Below are 25,054 nucleotides of genomic sequence, written 5' to 3'. Positions count from 1 at the left end.
GGTATATCTATCTATAATAGTCCAGGGAGGGAGGGACAATGGTCTGATTAATACACTATAGAGTTATAATAATGTTTGCTTATTAGTTGGCTTAATACCCTTGGGGACTTTTATTGAATTTTTATTTCATTTAGTGGAGTGTCCAATCGTTTTGACCACCAATTGTAATCTACAAAAGTAGTATTTTTGTGTATCTTCATTAGGAATGTACATAAATTTATCGGTTATTGTCTTATCCCTTTAGATACCTGAAAATAGCCTCTTTAGTACTATAGTACTTTTGCTTTCTTTTTCTATATTTTGGGTAAAACTTTTTTGTTAACTTGGCACAAACAAGACTTTAAACGGTCATAAACGCAAAGATTTATATATAATTTATATCTCATTATATAAAGTAGTAAGGTTTTTTGTTAGCTGAAGATTAAGAAAATTAAAATCTAAAATTAAGACTTAGATTTGATTAATTTTAGCTATTTTAAAAATATAAGAATAATAGGTACTTCTTTCATGTTTGCTTTTAAGAAAGGATGACAAAATCCATGAAAGCGAAGCTCTGAAATTGTAGGACATTAACTCTAGTAGAATTTCAGGACATACTTACATTTTTAGGACTTGATTATGATTAAAGACTAGCTTCGCTTATAAAATTGTATTGAGTTATCCTATGGATCAGTATTCTAAAAAAATCACAGCAAAAATAACATGAAAAATTGTCGTCAAAACAAGGATGACAACATTCATAAAACAAACAAACAAAGAACAAACGAACATTATCAATTGTAGAGTGTCAGAACTGAATAATCAGAATATAAATGTTTAGAAGTCGAAACAAATTTTAGGTAAATTTGTTGAAAAACTTCTTAAATACAGGATACTGTTTAAGGACATACTTACATTTTTAGGACTTAATTACCTAACTATTATAGGAATCATCATGCATAGTTTGAAATCGAAAGGACTATTCTAACATGTCTAAATTAACTAAAAGTGCTAACCGTTACAAGAAAAGGTATATTACCAACATATTGATGTACAGTAGATTTGCTTTTGAATCATAATGGCAGTGTTGAAAATATGAAATGTATATTTCAATAATCTCTAGAAAACAAAAAGTGTTTAATTGCTATTGAATGAGGGTGTTAAAAGATTGTTTATGCTTTGATGTTCTAAACTTCAAAATAAAAAGTGTAATTGCTGTAAGTAGTTTTAAGACGTTTCTGTTTAATTTTAAAAGTTTGTATATCCTATCATATGAAGTAGTAAGTTTTTTTGTCTGGAGCAAATGATATGGTTCTCATTTACAGTCAAGGGAAGGTTTATGCCTATTTTCAAGAATGATATCTCCACCTTCCCAAACAAAAAAGCCCATAGAAAAAAAAATACCGTTTAAAAAAGAATTTTAATTTTTTTTACTTTAATTAATTGAAAATAGTGAGGCGGGTTGATTCCTTCAACCCCCCCTCCCCCTCCCTTCCACTTCAAGTGCCCCTAGAGGTTTATATGGGCGAATCCACTATATTTCATAATTCTCTTTGAACTTCAATTTGGAGAAAGAAATTTCAGTAGAGCAAAAAGGGAACTAATTACAAAAAGAAAAGAAAAAAGGACAAAATAAAATATGAAAAAAATAACAATATAATTAAGATATTGAAAAGATCATTAAAAGAAAACTAAGTAGCTAGTTTTGTCGTATTTTCACAGTAGCTTTTTTCACATTTCCAATCCCTCCGGGGAGCTCTACCGTTCGGGGCAATCACCAACATTTACCTATCCGAAACTAACCTATCAAAAACGTAACCCATTATCGTTTCCCTCCAATGATCCAAAAATGAGAAAGAAGTGTGTATCAGCGTGGTTTGCAAACGCCTGTGCACGCCACTTCTTAAGAGGCGTAAATTTAAAACCTATAAAAAATACCTAGTAGTTGGACTGTTTTGTTATGTGTCCATTTAAATCTTTATATCACCTTTACCGGTCATATAAAGGTTTTGATTTGTACAATATTAAGTGACACTTTAAATGATCTAATTTAAGACCAATAAAATAGAAATAGAAAGTTTTTCAGCATTCAGATTAACGTAAAACAAGGCTGAAAACATACATTATACTCAGGGTTCGAATGGGATAAGACAATGACCGATAAATTGTTGTGCAACCCAAATGATGAAATACATAATTAACCCTTCTTTAGATCAAAATTAGTGGTTGAAACGTTAGGACACTCGACTTTATAAACAAACAAATCAAAGTCCCCAAAATTGTTAAGCCAACAAGTAAGAAAACGTTATTGTACAACTTTTGGAAAATTGTAATAAACAGCCATTATACCCCCCACCCCCATGCTTCTTAAAATGTCTGGATCACTATTGATTTATTTGTATATCTAATGATCATTCATTTGGAAAACATTATTGAGCAACGCTTTCCTTAAAATAATGAAATACTAAAAGTTTAATTCTCAAAATTTTTATTAGAGTATCTGCGTGACATACAGACAGACTAATATAATGTAGAGTGGCCACATTTCTCTAAAAATAATGTTAGTAGGGACCAATAAAGTAGATCACTAATGATTTTCTTAGGATAACGAGCCATTTAAGCTGGCCATATCAGTGCTTCAAAAATCCTACTAAATTTAATAATTCTTAAAAAGCTAAATTAAACTAAAAAGAAAATTACAAAAAGTTTTGAAGAAAATAAAAATATTAGAACAAGAGATAAAATACTAAAGAAATAAACCAATTTTAAATTTCTTAGGTAAATAAAAACATTTTTTGAGGCTAATAAAAACATCCAACATTTTGTAACGTGAAAACTAGCGGCTACGCCCCTAGAGGCATCTAGGGGCACTTGAGGAGGGGGAAGGTTGAACTTGATAACCAAAATTTTATTTTAGATTTAAAAAGAAAAAGTACAAAAAAAATGGTGGGGGAGTAGTTGTAAACCTTCCCAGGACCTATGAGAAGCTACCCTGTAAAGGAGAACTATATCGGTTCAGCGGTTAGCAATCTCCTTCGGTACAAACAAACAAACAGACATTATTATAATGATTACTGTAAAGTAGAAACACAACCGGCTAAATGTCCTTCAATTTTCTTTTGGATTTGTACAAGTGAAAATTTTTACAACATTTAAAGTTTCCATTCTAGTTTGAGTTTTGTAAAACAAAGTATAGCCAATAGCGCAGCAACTAAAAGGAGGTAAATTCAATAGATTGAAAAGAAAAGTATACTGTAAAACATAAACAATCTAAATTATGGTGATCACTGGGATTTTCGAACGCATAGAAATTTCGTACGAAAGTTTTTTCGTCGTGATCTATTCATGATAGTTCAAATAATATGATACGCAAATTGATCAGAAATATTGAAATAAATTACTACAGTAAATTTCAATTTTAATTAAAGAATAAATCTGTTATTTAAAGGTAATTTTAAGGTTTTTTAATGTTTAATCTATACATATATATTTTAAAAGTCTTAAAAAAGGTGAAAGTATCTCAGAGTACATTAAACAAGTATATGCCAACAAATGGTAACATAATCACAACAAATAATAACATAAAATTAACATTTTCTTTACTATGCAAATTTCTATGTTTAAAGCTTGAAATCAATTTTTAAGAAATTTTTTTTTACATTACCTTATCCCTGAACTCTGTGAGTATGGTAGAATTACAAACAGCTGCATATATAAATTTTTTAAGGATTAATACTAACAGGTATAAAATTTAATACAACACCTTTTTTAAAGTGCAACTTAATTGGATTAAATGAAAAGATAAAAAAGCCAAAAGTTTGGGTTCTTTAACTCATACCTACATATCTCATCATTCACCATTGTTTCTTATTTGGGAAGATAAAAAATAATTTCTAGCACTTGCAAGAGGCTTTTATCCTACAGTTTTCTATTCCCATAATGTACTATCCCTGTGAAACTCCTCTAACACTAAATTTGCCTAACCTAAGAGAATATTATGTAAGTGTGTGTGTGTGTGTGTTTATGAAAAGAATTATGTATTTTGTTGACTTTTACATTGGTATCCTTGATTAAACCTTTATAAAAATAGGGTAATAAACTAAGTCTGTGACTACATCCTTTATCTATATATGAGTGTTTATATATTTTAGCAAATTAAATTATTGTTATTTTATGATTATGACATATACTAATTTATTATTAAGGGTTGATATGGTATATCCACAAATCTAATATAGAAACAATATAAGAGTCTACATTTTTCTACAATAAGTGCTGATCCAATTGAGTTCTTCATTTTAAGGAAGCTTTACATAAGTCCAGGGAAGGTTTTAGGGTTAACATCCCCAAACATACCCTAGAGGCTAAAAAAGAAGCAGCTAGTATGTTAATATAATAGATACATTTCTTAACTTTTTATATTATGTTTTCAATACTAAGATACATAAATATTTGCTATGTAATTAATTTGCAGAAATGTATGAAAGACTTATACTCATATTTCAATACTACATTTGACATTTGAGGTTTATACATTACAGATAAAAAAATAAATTGTATTCTCAGTTCAGAGGAGACTTTTTTTGTCCAAATAATTGAAACTTTTCACAAGATGTATTTGAATAAGAAATGAAAATATGGAAAATAAAACTTTGCCTCTAGCTTTTAGTTTTTTAGTCCCTAAATTGTTGTAATACCCCAAAATATTGTTAACTTAATTATAAGAGATTTTATTTTCTGAACAGGATTATTGAATGTTATAAGATAATTTAGCCTTTCCCCCACAATTCTATTATTAATTAATTATTATTTTCCTTTTTATTTTAATTGTAAATGTATGAACACCACAATTTGCACTTCCTTTCACTCCAAAAGAGCGTTCACATAGGGGGGATAAGGGGAACAGACCCCACCTTTTTAAAATTCAGGAGTGGACCAAAACTCCAAAATTATTTTAAAATCATAAAACTCAAAAAGAAGGAGAATAAATAAAAACCAAAATTTTGAAGTTTGAATGTTTAACCCCCCTAAAAATCAAAAAGCTTGGAGGTCCTTACCTATATGATATAAAGATTACCCCCTCCCCCCCCCCCCAAAAAAAAAAAGAAAATTAAATTAGGGGTGCCGTACGCCCCCCAAAAAGTTTTGAATTTTGAAATTCCCGCCCCCCCTCAAATGAAAAAGACTCGGACGCCCTTGAAACAACCCCACTTTATTAGGATTATGAATACGAATTTCCTGTACGATTTTTCCAAATTTATGTTCTCTACGCAGAATCTCTCACGAAAATGATACCTTCAATCTAAATTATACATGATTAAATTTAGTCTTAAGGTTTTAGTGGTTAAAGAAAAAAAATAGTAACTCTTGGATACTTTTGTAGCGATTAAAACTTGTATTCTTCGTATCCTTGTCTTTGATAAAAAAAAGGATAAGACAATGGCCGGAAAATTAATGTACGTCCCTAATGAAGACACACAAAATTACCCCTTCTGTATATAAAAATTAGTTGCTGCAAGTTTGAAACGTTTAAACACACAACTTAATAAACCAACTAATTAAAATTCAGTATAAGTCCCCAAAGTTGTTAAGCCAACGAATAAGAAAACGTTATTGAAATACTTTGGGGACTAGTGTACTAAAAAGACCATTGTTCCAACTTCCCTCTCTCTCTGTAATAAAAGTGTGCTAATTAACATTAACAATCTAAAAACAATGGGCGGAGCCCTCTTAACACCATTTTTGGACACGAATTACGACCAGCGTTTATTCAGATATACCGACCAAAAATAACCCCTTCAAAAGTTGCCTAATTTAGGAGAAGCTTAAAATTGATAGGTCAGATGGTGGTTGTGGTATAAGGCTATCTTGTATCTTATTTCTAATTTAATTCTTGGGATTAATTCAGTTATTATCTGCCTCTTACCTTAGACGCTAGGGTCGCAACCACTTTATTTGAGACAAAATAAATAAATTCTGCACTATTTTCAAGTTTTGACTTGCAGAAAAATAAAAGAAAAAACTTCTTTCTACAGTTAATACCTACTTAAAATGTCAGGAATCTAAAGGGATAAGACAGTGGCAGATAAATTGATTAACATCCCCGTTGATGATACACAAATTTATCCCTTTTGTAGATTCAATTAGTGGTTAAAACGTTAGGACACTCAACTTCATGAACCAACCAATCAAAATTCAACGAAACGAATATGAAAACGTGATACTAAAACTTTCATCTCTGTAAATCTGCCTTAGTTACAACAAAAAAATAGGATATAACGACAAAAAGTACCAATTTAATTTGGCTAACGATAAAAAATACTTATGCACACCCTGCCTTAACCATATAAAGGATAAACAAAAATTACCATGAAAACGGACAATGCAGCGTTCAAACAGAACCTAGTGCCAAGTAGAATCCATTGAGAATGAAATCCTAGCTGTTCCTTCTTGGCAGATATTTCAATTTTAAGATTTAAGGTGAAAATCACTAAATTTGCCTAATATACAAGGCAAATCTACCTACAATACAGGGAGATTAGATGCATTTTTTCTTTAAATCGCGCTTATGAGGACACTTTTTAAATCAAATAATATCTTAGCCATGTAAAATCAATGAAGCAGTTGTGATTTGACTTGAATCTGGTTAACTTGTCTATGTGTTTTACTTGTTTTCTTAATAATCTCCAATATTAGGGCATAGAATTCTTTACACAATGTATATACACTTAGAATAGAGATGTCTAGAGAACACCTCTGTCATTCAGCCAATAGGATAACACTGGAAGAACAATCTGGCTATGTTTTGGTAGAGATGTGTACAGATTTTGGCTCAAAAGAGCAAAAAGTTTTCATTTTGTTTGCATTATGAGTCAGCTATAAAAAGTTGCATATCTTAGGATAAAGCTTTGCTTGGTAAAATCATATCCTGTAAAATGTATTCCCGCATATAATGTAAAATATAGACAAAGGATATATAATAAAAAGTCATCTATGAATATTGTATTATTGTTGTATTTCTTAGGATAGATAATTCAGATTATGGGTTTAGTTTGACAATCTAGATATACTTATGTTTGGTACAAACCCCTCTTCCTAATCCTTGCTTATAGGGAAGCTTAGGATTTGGCAATATTTAGCTTGAGATCTTCAATATAACAGACCAAAAGTTCTTGGCTTATATTCATCAAACTTAAGGAGTTAATGTTCAAAATCTCTAATTGGTACCAAACAGTTAGAACAGGGAAATGGATTTTGTATGTCTGAAGAACTAAGATAAGAAGAATCCTTCTCCTCCATCAATAGTTATAATCATATTCACACTCAGCACAAATCTTAGGTTCCACCAAGGCAGCAAGTTTTTATTGAGTATAAAGCTTTACAACAGCCAAAAGCAGAAGAGAAAATGAAAAAAGAAACATTAACTTGAAGGACACCTCACCACAACAGAGTAGTAGACATACTTTAATTCATAGTGAGCAAAGGTACATTTGGTACAATTAGAAATAGACTTCCATTGTATTAAAAATATTTAATTAAGAAAAGCTTCTAAAAGAAACAGATTGATTACAAATTATCAATTAGCAATTTTGAAATACTTCAAAACACAATATTAAATCAATGAAGCCTGGATTATAATACAGACAAGGAATCAAATAACCTGTATTATCATATCTTAGACTGATAGATATAGTATATCTAGATGGTCAAACTGGACCCATAATCTTTCAAACTAAAAAAAATCCTAACATACAAACACAAGGTTTTTTTTGTTATGTACAGTCAAATCATATAATACAGCAATGAAATATTTATTTCCACAAAATAATTTATAGAAAGCTAACTTTATTCAAAGAAATTCAACTATTCATTGTTGACTTACTATATATGTTTTATCATATGTTTCACATTATATAAGACTAGCGGCTTCGCCCCTAGCCTCTAGGGGCTTTGCCCCAAGAGGTGATAAAAAAAATTATTGCGAAAATCGTAAAGGACCATGGAAATCTCCTTCAAAAAAAAAAAAAAAAAAATGGGGGGGGGATTTTTTGGTTTTTGGGAGGGTTGGGGGTGTCCCACCCCCCGAGAAAATAGCTTAAAACCACCACAGGACCAATAGGTAGATACCCTGAAGAGTAGAATCCGATCGGTTCAGTGGTTACCGAGATCTTAAGGGACAGACAGACAGACGGACAGACGGTCAGACGGACAGACAGACATCGTTCTACTTTGTATTATAGATAATACATTTTTACAAGATATGTTTTTCTCCAAGCAAAGCTTTGTCCTATAAAATGCTACTATTTATAGGTGACTCATTATGCAAACAGAATGAAAACATTTTGCCTTTTTGAGCCAAAATCTGTACACAATTCTATCAATAACAAAGCCAGATTGTTCTTCCAGTATTATCCTATTGGCTGATTTACAGAGGTGTTCTCAAGATATCTCTATTCTAAGTGTATACACATTGTGTAAAGAATTCAATGCCCTAATGTTTGAGATGATTAAGAAAACAAGTAAAACACATAGACAAGTTAACCAGATTCAAGTCAAATCACAACTGCTTCATTGATTTTACATGACTAAGATATTATTTGATTTAAAAAGTGTCCTCATAAGCGCGATTTAAAGAAAAAATGTATCTAATCTCCCTGTATTGTAGGTAGATTTGCCTTGTATATTAGGCAAATTTAGTGATTTTCACCTTAAATCTTAAAATTGAAATATCTGCCAAGAAGGAACAGCTAGGATTTCATTCTCAATGGATTCTACTTGGCACTAGGTTCTATTTGAACGCTGCATTGTCCGTTTTCATGGTAATTTTTGTTTATCCTTTATATGGTTAAGGCAGGGTGTGTATGTGCAGACAAAAACAAATATGATTGTTAGGTATGTTATTTTCCATGGGTAAGAAAAACAGAAATAAGTGTACCTATAATACAAGGATCATAACAACCATTAATAGCAGAGAGAGAGAGGGGATAATGGGCTGTTTATTACACTAATAAAAGTCCCCAAAGTTTTAAAACACGTTTTCTTATTCGTTGGCTTAACAACTTTGGGGACTTTAAGTGAATTTTGATTGGTTGGATCATTAAGTTGAGTGTCCAAATGTTCTAACCCCTAATTGTAATCTACAGAGGGGTAATTTTATATATCATCATTGTCTTCACATCCCTGGCTTTAATGCATTCTAGTGGATCATATCTAACTCACTGTAATATTACATTATGCTACTAATAGTACCTAATCATTTTGTGCTATTTGTACCTATTTACTTTTTTGTTTGTTAAATGTGCGTATTTTTCTTATTATATATGTATTCCGTAATAAACACACACAAAAATTGAAGAGCAGATGTTAATTGGTCGTAAATCAAGAATATTGGAGGGAGAAAATCACGAAACCTTTCACATTGGATTCTATCTATATATTTATATGATTGTACCATAACCTACTCATTGGCATAGGTAATCTTGAATAGCGGCCGAGAAAATTATATTTCCCCAATAGCGTTACGGACGAATAGACGTACGTACAGACAAAGTAAATTATAGAATAGCTTCGCATCTGAAAATCTACCAGATAAAAAACCCAGAAACAACAATAATACAATAATTTTATTTTCTTCCCAAAAAAAAAGTCTGGAAAAACTTAGGTAATTAAGAAATGGACAAATAAAAGGAAGCAATAGTAGTTCATGGCAGATAATCTTTCAAATACAGATTCAAATGCAAGGTAAGGTAAAAAAAGGGCTTTAAAAACAGGGTGTACTGTATAGGCGGGAATAGTCCCTTTCGTGACATCGCACCTTAAAGGGCGATTTGTCGTATTTTTAAAATGGCTTTTTATAGGTTATTTTAGGTTATATTGGGTTAGGTGATTGCCCCACAGGGTTAGGTAATTGGCCCCGCAGGGTTAGAGCTCCCCGCAGGGGCTAGAAATAGGAGAAAACCTACTGTGAAAAATACGTAGAAAGGTGCGATGTCACGAAAGGGACTATACCCGTATAGGCTAAGTCTTAGGAGAGAGATAATATGTTATTCGGCAAAGTTTACTTTTAGAATGTATTTTCTCTATATTTAAACAAAATTTTGGATTTGGATTCTGGGTGGTCTCAGTTTGTTTTAAGAGTTAGAGTTCAACTTATATAACAAAATAATTTTTTTTGATTATTTGTCCTTTCTATGTTCTCCAAGGAAGGGAGGGGACATTGGACTGTACAACTTTAGGGACTTCAGTGAAGTTTGATTGGATGTTTCATTAAGTTGAGTGTTTAAATGTTTCAACTAATTTTAATCACTTGAAAGGGGTATTTTTTGTATCGTCATAGGGGATGTTCATCAATTTATCGGCCATTGTCTTATTCCTTTAGATCCCTGTCTCCTTTCACCTACCTCTATATCTCTAAAATAGTTTTCATGTCAGCAAATTATCGAGTAAAAGAAAATTAAAATCTTTTTCTTTTTTTTATTAATTTTTGTAATAAAAAAATCAGCTACTTCAGCGTTTCTTAAAAACTTAGATAACTACTTATCGTTTTTTTTTATAAAAACAAGAATGCCGAATTGTTTATTTCAATGTTTTATATTTTTATTTTGAAAGCTCTAAACATTAACTTTGAATGCAGCGAATAATAAGTTCTATCCCATTATATAAAGTAGTACCTAAGCTTTTTTATCAAGGATCTCGCTAACCACTGAACCTATATGGTTCACCTTTACAATTAAGCTTCTTACAGGTCCTTGAAATCCCCTCCCTTAAAATATTCACTAGTTTTATCATATATTATACAGGCCAGACTTGTATAGTAGCTTCATTAATAACTTGTATTAATATTTTAAAATAATAAAATCACGAAACCTATCAAATAAAATTTCTCTAAATCAAAACATTAATAGGCTTTCAGATTTCTGACATTTCTCTTAATAAATTTTCATTTGTGAAAATGTATCTTTCAGAAACATTACAAATTTTGTTAAATTTTGACATTATTTAAATCTATATTTTTAATAATACCTAAACTTATTATTCGCTGAATGAGCGAGAGTACCAAAGTACATCTAACCAGAGATCTTAAGGGATAAGACAATGGCCGATATATTGAAGTACATCCCCAATGATGATACACAAAGTATCCCTTCTGTGAACCAACCAATCAAAATTAAATTAAAGTATTCCTGAAATTAAAGTCCTCAAAGTTGGTTCACAGAGCCTTCGAAGGTGCTTTGACTTTAGTGTCAGAACCTAAATTGGGACATAGTGCATTTCATTACCCTAGGTTAGGTAACTCCTTTTTACTTTTCAATAAAATCTAAAATGCAGCGGTTTTTGAGAAAATTAGATTTAAAAATTTCAAGTTCAATTTTCACCCACTAGGAGTTACCGCATAATCATGACAAGAAAAGCAAAGATTATTTATTTAAAATTTTGAACAACTTTGCTTTTATAAAGTCAGTCATAAAACCTCTCTATATATGATTTATTTAAGGCTGAATTTCCGTGACCTTAGCAAAGCAATTGATAAAAATGGCTATTAATTAACTCATTTCAGGAGTGGTTTTATGAAGATGATTATGCGGTATCTCCTAGTGGGTGAAAATTGAACTTAAAATTTTTAAATTTAATTTTCTCAAAAACCGCTGCATTTTAGATTTTATTGAAAAGGGTAATGAAATGCACTATGTCCCAATTTCGGTTCTGACACTAAAGTCAAAGCACCTTCGAAGGCACTGTGGGTTAGCCAACGAATAAGAAAACGTTATTATAAAACTTTGGGAACAGCTCATTGTCCCATCACTCTCTGATAACTCCTGAGATAGATTAAAGACATCTTGTTTGAAATAATCATTTTTGAATCCTAGTTCCTATACCTGTAAAGTATTTTAAACCTCGTCTAATCCAAACTTATTTTGCTAAAAAGTGGAGAACATTGAGAGAGGACAAATAATCCAAATAAAATTGAAAAGAAGCTAAAAACCTGCCTTAAAGCAGTCCGACCACAATGCATGTTTAATATCTAATTATGCTCAATATTAATGGGAATGTTGAAAAAAAGTTTCAGTCTTCAATCTTTTATAAGAGCCGAGAAAATCAGGTTTCCCCAGACAGAAACGCTTCAGACAGACACACAAACAGACGGACATTTTTAATTATAGAGTAGCTTAGATGCTAAAAATTGTTAATGTGAAGATATGGCAGTAAATGTAGAATTGCACCAATTCCAGCGAACCCTCTTCAATTGAATTAATTGCCCATTGTCCCCTCCCTTACTCCCTGACAATATGTATTTTTTTAGAACAGATGATTATAGTTTGAATGAAGGTAGGGGGGAAAAAGGATTTTAAAATAAGAAAATTGGGTAAAGAATAGATGAATATACATTATACATACCTCCCCCCTTTTCTTATGACCCTTTTCGTCTGCTACCAAATTGTTTTCTGCTACTTGGCTGTATTAATATTCCCGACACCATTGGTTGATTTTCAAAGACCCATTGAGAATCGGCACAAGTGTTTTACTCTAATATGCTAAGAAAGAGAGAGAGGTGGAGGGGAAAAATAAACTTGAAAAATTTTTAGAAGACTATATCAATCATCCCCAAAATAGAAAAAAAAGACTTATGGGGAAAAAAAGCATAACCTACTGTTAATACCTGTTCATCTATTTATTTTTCTTCTAATCTTTATCCCTCATCCTGGATCAGAGTTTTCAATTTTATGTAAAGTTGGCTCGGGATAAACTACAAACTTTTAGGGATAGTTTGATACTACATTTTTATACACGAGGCTTTTCTATATTTCAATCGGTACGTAAAGGTTAGCTCTGCGTGATTGGTATAAACAATAAAAATATTTTATGATTTGTTCTGGAACAATAAGGTACAAAAGCTTGTGTCCATTACATTCTAAACATGTTGATTGTTTTTTGAGATTTTGATAACAATGATACACATCATATTTTGGGATTTTAAAATAGTATTTAAATAGTAATGTTTTAAGCAGAATGTTTTATAACAATGGGTATAGAATATACGAGGATATTATGACAGGGGAATAAATGTTGTTAATTTAGGTTGCTAACATGGACATCATTAATTGGTTAATTCTTTCATCCAGTAGGAGGGGAGGGGATAAGGCGAGGTCGTTATTTAAGCCAGCAACAAGTTTCACATTATTAGAGCACATGATAATCTAGTGTAAGATCCAAGATAAATCCATTTCATATGGCATAACAAGCAACCTTTCCTACCAGGGTTTCGGATCCGCAAGGATCCGCATATTTTTGAGTCCAAGGATCCGGATCCGCCAAAAAATGCAGATCCGGATCCTTGGACTCAAAAAAATGCGGAAAAAATGGAAAAATCTACCTAAATTTATATAAAATCTCAGACATTCTCTTGATGAGAGCCAATCTTTAAGGTTTAGGGTCAGACTTGAAAATTAAAAGTATTTTTGACTTCGAATTAAAGAATAAATATTTTTGAAAAATTTTGTGATTCTATTTTTATTGTCAAGGATCCAGAACGGATCCGTTCTGACCAAATTTGGAGGATCCGGATCCGGATCCGCAAAAAATAAATGAGGATCCGAAACCCTGTTTCCTACATATCCAAAAGCCCTTTAACTTTAATTTGTTCATCGTTGTCTAATTTATTGAACTTCGTTTTTATGGATTTTGTCATCTTTGTTAGATAGATAGTTTGATAGGTACAGTCTCTATTTTTAGAACTAAATTACATATAGCTAATCTATATATTATTCACTTCTTTTATTGGCTTCACCCCAAGCCACACTAGAGGCCTTGCAATCTGAGAGAGAGGGGGGTGATAATGCGCTGTTTATTACACTAGTCCCAAAGTTTTATTATGACGATTTCTTATTCGTTGGCTTATCAACTGTGTGGACTATAGTGAATTTTGATTCGTTGGCTCATTAAGTTGAGTGTTCAAAAGTTGTAATCACTAATTCTAATCAATTTGAAGGAGTAATTTTGTGTATTATCATTAGGGATGTACATCAATTTATCGGCTTTTGTCTTATTAAAAAAAATAAATTATTAATTTAACTAAAACTTAGATAACATTTCAATTTAATATATTTTAACTTTCTATTTAAGTTTCAATTTAGATTAGACAGGAAAATCTTAATAAGATACTTAATTTTTTTAATAAGTATTATAATATCATTTTCTGTTGAAGTACTAGAGTCTAGATCATTGAAGTGGTTTAACTCCATTTTTTACTAGTTAAGAATAAATAATCTTTGCTTTTCTTGACATGATTATGCTGTAACTCAGTCCTAGGGGCTAAAAATTAAACTTGAAATTTTCAAATCTAATCTTCTCAAAAAACCCTCATTAGAATATTTTGAAAATTTCAGGATTTAATTTTGATTTAAATGTCTAAAACTTTTGGTTTCTTCTTATAGGGCAGACATTTCTTGTTTTCCATTTACACTTCAAGAAAGATGTGGGGGGGGGGGGGGGAATCGATCCCCGATTTTTAATTGTAGTTTTAAAAAGAAAACATAAATAAGAAAATTCTTGTTTGGAGTTCATTTTTTCTAAAGGTTATTTCTCTTTGGAGATTGGTGGTGACCTCCCCAAAAATAGTTGTAAACCTTTTAAAGGGCGAATATAGGTTTGATATGATATGAGCTTATATGAAAGGTGCCATTTCATACTTTTAGAATATCTATGCCAAATTTAAAAATTCAAAAAAATCCTTAAGTAGATTTTGCAATTTTCTGTTTCAATTGAACATATGATAAATGAGATTGACGACAAACGGTTTATTTTAGCCCTTTACAAGACCTTTTTTTGACTATTTTGCTTAAGTTTGATTGACTATTACAATTGCACGCATCATAAATGATAATTTAAATGTTTATTATTTTAGATTATATACTCTTTAATTCAATTTTTAAAAAGCATAAAAATAATTTGCGTAAAAGTGCACCAATAGTTTTGACTAGGGTAAATAATACGTCTTAAAGTTTATTTTCTGTACAAAGATCATTGGCTAATTCTGGAAAATATATAAACCCTGAAGTACGCAATTTTAACACACACACACACGAACCTTAAAAAAACAGGGATTTGAAGTCATTCTTCCTCCAAGAAAATTTTATCGATTATTTTTTTACTTTTTACATTATTTGATGTTTTTTTAAACTTTTAAATATTTTACTTTATAGAATTTGTATGAAGGTAGAAGATGGGTATATTTACCCCTGATTAATTGGTTTCCACGTTATTACGACTATCCTTTAACGAAAGCTTTTTAATTCAACCTTGCTACGAAGCCTTGTGTGATGCTAGGGTGTTTGAGTTCTTAGGGAACCACACTAATTACATAATATTATCTTGAGTTAGACAGGTTTTAAGCTATAAACAGACTTATACAATTAGATATGTCAATATCTTTAAGTTATTTATGATCTAAATAATGGCACCTTTGAAATAAGCTCATATTATATCAAACCTATATTCGCCCTTTAAGAACCTATGGGAACCTTCCAAGTAAAGGAGAATTACAGACTGGCCAGTCAATTTTGAAAATAAAAAACGTACATAACGTACACAAAAAAAATACGTTACGTACATAAAAAAAACAAAAAACGTACAAAAAAACGTACATAATACAAACACATAATGTATATTTTCTTCTAGTTATCTATATTAATACATTAATATCTATATGTTGTGTACTAAAGGTATGTTTAGTGAGATGTTAAGTAAATAAACAATAGGTACACTCTTATTATAATTTTAATAATAAAAGTTAGTATAATACAGAATTTAAGGTGTAACACTTACTACTACCCTAACAAACTTCAACTGATTTTCTAAATCATTTTTGAATTATAATAAAATTTATAGATTATCTAATATTTCCATCTGAAAAAAATAACAAATGAATTTTCAAACATGTTATTACAAAAACAAGTGTAGCTAAACGATTTTGTCCAAAGTAATATACTAAAATTTTCTGACAAGAAGTGATAAGCTCTAGTTAGAATTTTAAGAAAGATCGAAAAATTAACGAAAATTAAATAAATAATATCATATTACAGAACTTTTGATGAGATTACACAAGGATGTTATTACAAAAAACAGTATAGCAAAAAGATTTTTCCAAAGTAATTTACTAAAATTTTCATTCTAATGTCCTCTTTGTCATCTGACATGTTTAGAGGTTAAAATTAAAGTCTGAAAATGCATCTCCAAGTTTCAAATCTAAATAAGAGAAAAAAATTAAATACATAGAGCGTGAAACTAAAAATAACCATTTTAAGATATATTTAAATAATACTTTGAAAATACACTCATTAATCTAAATGTTTAAAAAGAAGTAAGTTTTTTCTTCTGCCCATTAAGATCTCACTAACTACTTCATAGGTCAAAGTCTTCATTGTAGGAAAGCTTCAAATACACTGCAGCATGATGAGTTTTAAGGCCTTGAAATGGTTCAAAGCTGTTTTTTCTGATCTCTTTTCCCTCTTAGAATACAGAGCCAAGTTACCAAAAAATATGACTTCTAAATCCTGAACTGAACACCGTATGATATCTCGGAATATTTACCTAGGAATATAAAGAATTTTGAAAAAAAATAATGTAAAATCCATAAATTTAAACTATAAGTTATAGTAACATATGTATATGCATAATTTACCTACATATTTTTGTTCTATGAAAATTTAAGATAATATTGAATTTATTTAATATAATACACCTATAGGGTAAGGGGGGGGAAGTTTCGGTAAGGGGCTATTCTCGGTAATTTCGACCTACCTTCATTAAATGACCTTTTTCTCCATGTTCCTTTCAAATGACAGAAAAAAACATAAAAGCAAATTTGTTCCTTATTAAATTGCCTACAAAAAAGTATAAAATGAATTTTTTTGTGAGATGAATATTAAGGGTACTTATTGGGTCTCAAAGTCGGACGAAAATTTTTTTTTTTCCAAAAATTTTTTAGTAGGTGTGTAAAGATCGACCTACACAAAAATTGGTAAGACCTAGAGCTGATCTGAAAAACTTTTTGAACTAGAAATTGCCCGCTTTTTCCAAATCCGTTGAGAGCTTTAAAATCGGGTTAATATTTTTTTCAAAAATGACCAAAGTTGGCGCCGGGGGAAAAATCGGTAATTTCAAAAGAAATTAAAATTCAACTTTTAAGGTCATGTTTTCATGTTTTCTTTTGTCAAATCTATTATTCCATATGGACTTTTTAAGAATTAGGCCTAAAAATGAATAGAACAGATAAAAAACAAAAAAAAAATTAATTTTATTTTTTGAATCAAAATTTTGCGAGGAAAAAATCAAAATTTCTGGTCCTTTGAAAAAAAAATATTTTTGACATAGGAGGAATAGTCCGATCTTTATGAATTTTTTTGTGGTTAATCCCAATCACCTATACTAATTATGATTTATTACGCTTGTTTGGTCGTTTGGCCTTTTTTCATCGATTTTTTTAAGGTTAAAATGTTGTCAAGATTTTTTGCAAAGATGACACTTTTGCTTCAAATTCAATTTTTGAGGTTAATTTTTAATCAATTTTCATGTTTTTTGGGCTAAATCTATAGTTCAATGTGAGCTTTTTTAGGATCAGGCCTAAAAAGTAATAAAATACGTTTTTTTCTTATATTAATTTTAAGTTTTTAAAAAAAAAATTTTCGAAAAAAAAAATCGAAAATTCGCGTCTTTCAAAAAAATTCATTTTTAACATAGAAGGAATAGTCCGATCATTATGAAACTTTTTGTGGATAATCCCTACAACCTATACTAATTATGATTATTTATGTTCGACTGGCCGTTTGGCCGTTTTTCATCGATTTTTTTTAGGTTGAAAAAAATTACCGATATTTCCCCCGGTGGTGGGGAAATATCGGTAACTTTTTTGCGGTCAATTTCGGCCAACTTCTAAAAGTCCTAGGATAATGTCCTTTTAGGACCTGATAGTCCTTTCAATAAGCTTTCTACTGGTCTTGGTTTCATTTGAAAATATTAATATTTACCCCATTTTTTTTCAAAAAAAACGAAAAAAAACCGAAATTTCCCCCCCCTTACCCTAGTCATTGTTAAAATTTTCGTACAAAACATACAAATTACTTTTCTGCTAATATTTGATTCTTATTATTTAAAAAAAAACGTAAAACGTACAAAAATACAAATTTCAAAATACGTTACGTACACATATCAAAATAACGTCCAGAACGTACACAGATTCGATCCGTAACGTACAAAACGTACACTCTGGCCAGTCTGGAATTATATCGGTTCAGCGGTTACCAAGATCCTTCGGTACAGACAGACAGACAGAGATCCTTTTATGGTTTTAAAATGATGTTCGAAGAGGAAAATCACATTCTTATTTAATTGAAACACTTAAGAATCAACATCGTTGCAGAATATAAAAATTTGCTCATTCATTTCCCAATTATTGTGTAACAATTTAATATTTCAAGGAGTTCATTTGACACTATATTTGTCTCATGTATTTGAAGTTATTTATACTTTCAAGGTTTCATAATCGTACAAATCATAAACCATTGTAGTTCTATAGAGGAGGATATACTTAATATAAGAGTTGGGCCGGGTATCTGGCCAACGTTCGATCTCCGTCAAATTAACGGATATCCGGCCTGATAGCCGAATATCCGGCATTAAAAATCAGCCGGGTATCCGGCCAAACTCTACATAAAATGAATAATTTTGCATGTAATAAACATCCAACAACCTTACTCACATTTTACATCATAGCTCCTAAACCAAAAATGGAATAAGAATATTGTTTAGGTATATGTTTTAAAAGTAAAGCTTATTGCCAATCCAATTGTATGCTCATCATTTTTCACTTCTTCTGCAAGTTGACTATTTTTAATTCCAAAAATGATGCACTTTTTGGCATATCCTTTTTAACAGGTAAAAATAATTTCCTTGATTAATCAAAATCTTTTAATGGAACTATCCCTTTCAGTTAAAAACCATAATATCTCAAATATATTTGTATTCTTTCTATACCTTACCTATCATAAAGAAATGAGAGAGATAAAATATAACAGTCAATGTAATCTTTTGATTTATTGGGTCAGTAGCTTTCTGCAGGTGTTAGGGATAGGTTAATAGAAGAATAAGAGATGGAGGATATTGTATATAGTATCTGAAGAAAAACTGTTTTGACTTTTCAGTTTCGTAATATCTTATTACAACAAAATGTGCACAAACATTCAAGAATAAAACAATTTATCTAAATAAAATTTTGAGGTCGAAAATTTTCTTCTGTTATTTTTGGAGGATTTGTATACTTTTATTTTCCATTTATCTATTCCTGTATGATGTAACCTAAAGTGTATTGTCAGTCAGGTATCTAAAGGGATAAGACAATGGCCGATAAATTGATGTACATCCCCAATGATGATACACAAAATTACCCTTTCTGTAGATTACATTTGGTGGCTGAAACGTTTGGACACTCAACTTCATAAATCATCCAATCAAAATTCATTTAAAGTCCCCAAAGTTGTTAAACCAAAAAATAAGAAACGTATTATATAACTTTGAGGACTAGTGTAACCCCTCCCTCCCTGATTGTCAGTATAGTTCCTTAACTTTAGCTGTTACAAAAGCAACATTACAGCACAATAGTTGGCTTGCACTAACAATTATTTTCCTATTTACTAAGTAAAACATATCTCTAGAAAGCTTCCTGTATTTGCTTTTCTCATTGTAGATCCCTTACACATATCAGCAAAGAGCAATATATCCAATGGAATTCTGATCAACAAAAGCTGAAAAGATGCAAAAAAAAGAAGAAGCTAATCTTATTTTTTTTCTCCTTGGGACAACGCTGCGTAGTAACGACGACTTTTTATCTGCCACTTAAATATTATTCATTTCCTGAATAATGAATCTTTGATGCATCTATCTAAAGAATAGCTTCTCAACTAAATAAGTTGATAAAATATTAAAGCCTATACAAAGTAACTATAATGTAAATATTTAATGTAAGTTACATTAATAAAGAAAAAGTACATATGTATTATTAAGTTACTGTCTATATTTAGGAATAAAGAGATAGACAAATTGATGTTATATTAATCTTCCCTATTTAAATCAGGCTATTAAAGGAATTGACTATTCTTATGTTACAAAACATCGTCATAACTGCTGCTATGACAGACGTGTCAGTGTTTAACAAAACTGGTTTTAGTCTTATATTTGTACATTTTTATATCCGCGGAATGCTGTTTATAATACGATGCAATAAATAACTATCCCTACATCCCTGTTATACCTCAAGTTAATTAACAGACATTTATCAAGGTTAGATACAATTATTCTTAAAATAAAAATAAAGAGGACAAGTAATGTATAGATATATAATCCAGATAACTTCCTGGAATTGCTTCTTGTGACTTAACTGTGTTAATATTCACAACTCTATTCAAAGACTCTTTTTAAATCGGCACAGTGTCCAAGGGGTATTTACATACAGTTATTTAACTCCTTCCCACTCTACTGTTTTACTTTCATATCCAATGATAACAATGAAGAATATACAAAATAGGTTCAAATGATAATTTCTTTATTATGAATTGATGCTTTATTTTCTACTAGCGGCCACGCCCCCCAGAGGCCTCTAGGGGCACATAAAAAGTTTTCTTTTCAATCTATGTTAAGATCAGCTGTTTACCAAACAATACATGGGGTTATTTTTTTTCTTTGTGGTTTCTCTTGGGAGGGTTGGACAAACAGGCAGACAGACAATGACCCTGTTACTTTTATATTGGGATTAATATTATTCTTATTACATACTTTGTTATATAAAAAGTAATTGCGTATATATTGTATCTGGAACTTGGACAAAGTAGCTTCGGACAAAGTAGCTTCGGACAAAGTAGCTTCAGGACAAAGTAGCTTCGGGACAAAGTAGCTTCAGGACATTTACTTAAGAAAAGTAGCTTCTTAAGAAAAATTATTCTCCAATAGTAATAAAGGTCATGGCCGCAGCGCTCGGCCCTCTGGCCTGCCTAGCCGCGGGCGCTCGGCGCCCTAGCCTATAACCTAACCTAACCTAATCTATGTTAGCCTCAGGACATTTATTTAAGTAAAATATCCTCAACTGTTAATACATAAATGGTTTGGAATTTCGTTGATTTTACAAAAAGTGGTTGGTAGATTTTTACAATTTTTAATACCTATTGTTTTCAGCTTTTTAAAATTTTTAAAATGTTTTTACAAATTTTAGGTTAGGTTAGGTTATAGGCTAGGGGGCCAATCGCCCGCGGCTAGGCAGGCCAGGGGGCCAAGCGCTGCGGCCATGACCTTTATTACGAGTGGAGGCTACTTTGCCCGAAGCTACTTTGCCCGAAGCTACTTTGTCCGAAGCTACTTTGTCCTGAAGCTACTTTGTCCTGAAGCTACTTTGTCCTGAAGCTACTTTGTCCGAAGCTACTTTGTCCGAAGCTACTTTGTCCAAGATCCTTGTATCTTTTATTAATGTTACCTAATATCAAAGAAAGATAAATAGTGGGTATGTAATAAAAGTACGAGATACATTTTCTATAATGGCTTTGGTTTGCTATGTCTGTTAAACCCTCTAATTATTTGCCCTTCTCTAGCATGAAGAATAAGGTAATAATGCCTTATTAGTAGCGAAGCCACTCTATAATTACCTATTCTGTCGGTCCGTCAGTCAGACTGTAACGCTATTGGGGAAATGTGATATTCCTGGCTGCTATTTAAAATAGACGGATGAAACTTCTTGTCGACATTCTCTCACACTAAACTTAATGAACCAACAAATCATAATTCAATAAAACTTGTTAAGCCAATGAATAAGAAAACGTAATCATAAAACTTTGGGGACTAGTGGAATAAATAGCCCAATGTCCCCTCCATCCCTGGCCTATCATACATTAGTACAAAAGTATCATTTTACTTCACCATTATCTCATCCTTTCTTTATGTATAAAAATGTGATATAAAATAAATCTTTATACAAATGAAAGATAATATATTATTCAGAAGAACATATAGGTAATATAAAACTCTCACTCAAACACTAGAGATGTTTATTCTAGCAGGGATTTAAAGGGATAAGACAATGGCTGATGAATTGATGTACATCCCCCAATGAGGACACACAAAATTACCCCTTCTGTAGATTATAATAAGTGGTTAAAACGTTTGGATACCCAATTTAATGAATCAACCAATCAATATTCAGGAAAAGTCCCCAAAGTTGTTAAGCTAACGAATAAGAAAACGTTATTATAAAACTTTGGGGACAAGTGTAATAAACAGCCAATTTTCCCCCCTCTCTCTGATTTTTATTCTCTATATTTAAATTCTCTATATTTAAACTCTTACTATCTATCTGTACCGAAGATACCCGAAGGTAGTAGATATTATAATTAATACCTATTTTTTAAAAAATTAAAAATTTTAGAAGATTTTTTTCTGAAGAAATATTCCAATCTTGAAAGATCCTGGGGAGGGAGGAGAGGGACCTGGGGTGTTTATTACATTAGTCCCCAAAGTTTTATAATGACATTTTCTTATATGTTGGCTTTACAATTTTGTGGATTTTTAAAATTTTGATTGGTTGATTCATTCAGTTGAGTGTCCAAACGTTTCAACCACTATCTTTAATCTACATAAGGGGTAATAAGTGTATCTTCATCAGGGGCCCTTACATCAATTAAACGGCCATTGTCATATCCCTTTATATCTCTGAATATTCCAATCCGAAAAGCAAACTTAAAAGATCCTACCTCATCCATCTTAGAAACTCCCTTCTCTCCTCTAAAGTATTCTCGATCAAAGTTTTCACATTTTTTCTCACACAAACAGTTAACCTATTTTAGTCACTTCTTATTATAACTTTATTTTGTCTTTTTTCTTTTCTGAAATAGTTTTTATATTGATGGTTAGGTTACTCTGGAATGGATGTAGAATCAGGAAGGAAGGGGACAAACAATGGACTGTTTATTACACTAGTCCCCAAAGTTTTTAATAACATTTTCTACTTCGTTGGCTTAACAACTTTGGGGACTTTTAATGAATTTTGATTGCTTGATTCATTAAGTTGAGTGTCCAAACGTGTCAACCAATAATTGTTATCTACAGAAGAGGGAATTTTGTGTATCGTCATTGGGGATGTACATCAATTTATCGGCCATTGTCTTATTTCTTTATATCCCTGATGTAGAATATTATATACATGGATATTATGACAAGGGAAAAATTGTCGTCATTTTAGCTTGCTAACATGGAACTCGTTTATTGGTCAGTTCGTTTGTCTAGCAGGAAGGAAGAGAATAGGTTAAAATAATTGGAAGGGGGAATCGTTATTTTAGCCCGCTGCAAGTTTCACTTTATAAGAGAGCATGAAAATCTGGTATAAGATCCAGGTAATAATATATCCATTGTAATAAGGTAGAACTAGCTATAAACTAAACATTACATTACGATTGTTTTTTCAATATATAAAAAAGGATCTTTCCATTAAAGAAACTACAAAATTCGTGTTTTAAAGTAAGGAAATCTTGCTTTTTTTATAAATTGGATTAAGTCAATAACATTAAAATGTAGAACTGAAAGGTTAATGGAAAATAAATCTTCATATTCCCATAAAATATCTTTTTGGAAAATTCCGAGTTTAAGATTAACTTAAAATCAACTGTCACTTTGATTGTTACGGACATTCGGACTAGCCCTAAGTGTAGCAAGTGTAGTACCGCATTTTAAAATGTAGAAAAGCGTCACTTTTAAAGTAAGGTTACAACTTGAATTTACTTCAATTTTTGTATGATATAAAAAAAAATTATAACGAACTCATTGACTTAAATATCCGCGATTTCATCAAATAGAATTGAGTATCCACAAATATATTCCCCAAGTGAAATTGAATATCTTCACTTATTCAAATGTAGTTAAATATCCCATGAATCTAAAGGGATAAGACAATGACTAATAAATTGATGTATGTCCCCAATATAAATTACCCAAAGAAGATATCTTCTTTGAATTTACCTCTTCTTTAGATTGCGATTAGTGGTTGAAACGTTTGAACACTTAATTTAATAAACCAACCAAAAGTTGTTGGGCAACGAATAAGAAAAGATTATTGTAAAACTTTGGGGAATAGTGTAATAAACAGCCCAATGTGCCCTCCCTCCCTGGATTTCAATTATCTTCATTTGTTAACATATGCATTAATCTTTTTATGACTAACGCAGCTTCTCAGTAATTCATAAATAATACATAACTAAATAAGTCTTATGATAAGTAACACAAGACTACACAACTAACTCTTTAAATGTTAGAGCTGATCCTAGAAGTTCTACATCTATTTTGAAAAACAAGCCTCAATTTTTACTATAAATGTCAGGTGACTAAAAAAACAGGAGAAATTAAGTAAATGTCTTAATTTTATTGATGTGAGATAAATTCAGAAATAGAGGGGACAATGAGCTTTTTATTACACAAACAATAGTTTTATAATAACGATTTCTTATCCGATAGTTGTCAACTTTAAGGACTTTACAGCAATAAGTCATCCATAGTCTTATCCCTTTAGATCCCTGAATAAATCCCTATCAACATATAATCCCTTTTATTCCTATACTCTTTTAAAGGTAAATCTTTTGACAAAAAAAGCTAATTGAGTAAAGTAAATGTTCTTGTTGAGCAAAAACTGTGTAAAATCATTAAAAGCATATGAATCAAATATCCCCTACCCTAATATATGCAGGGAGGGACATTAAGCTCTTTATTATACTAGTCCTCAAACTTTTATGATAACGATTTCTTTATAGTTTGACAACTTTGAGGACTGTTGGTTGGTTCATTAAGTAGAGTGTCAATACGTTTCAACCCCTAATAGCAACCTACAGAAGGGGTAATTTGTGTATCATCATCAGGGATATAAATCAATTTATCGGCCATTGCCTTATTCCTTTAGATCCTTGCAAATATTCCCCATCCTTATGTCAATTTTGTGACATTAATACGATCATATTTTTGACAATTTCATCTTGAAATGATAGAAACTTTAAAGTTA

At 31.0% G+C, this 25,054-nt stretch overlaps 1 protein-coding gene across 3 annotated transcripts in view; it reads right to left on the bottom strand.

Moving 5' to 3' along the window:
• Positions 1 to 22,897, bottom strand: part of LOC145306091 (rap1 GTPase-activating protein 1-like) — a 231,283-nt gene extending 208,386 nt beyond the window's left edge. For all 3 annotated transcript variants that reach the window (XR_013874890.1, XM_080148043.1, XM_080148037.1), the window contains exon 1: positions 22,764 to 22,897. Coding sequence is in view for 2 of the 3 variants with exons in the window: in XM_080148043.1 (XP_080004169.1) it covers positions 22,764 to 22,772 (9 nt within the window). In the remaining variant the exon portion in view is untranslated. The remainder of the gene's footprint in view (positions 1 to 22,763) is intronic.
• Positions 22,898 to 25,054: the final 2,157 nt, after the last annotated feature.

This window comes from Acartia tonsa, chromosome 2, assembly GCF_053477335.1.
Source record: "Acartia tonsa isolate MP-2025a chromosome 2, ASM5347733v1, whole genome shotgun sequence".
NCBI lineage: Eukaryota > Metazoa > Arthropoda > Copepoda > Calanoida > Acartiidae > Acartia > Acartia tonsa.
Note: the sequence above shows the minus strand (reverse complement) of the source record. Positions and strands in the feature narration are given on the sequence as shown.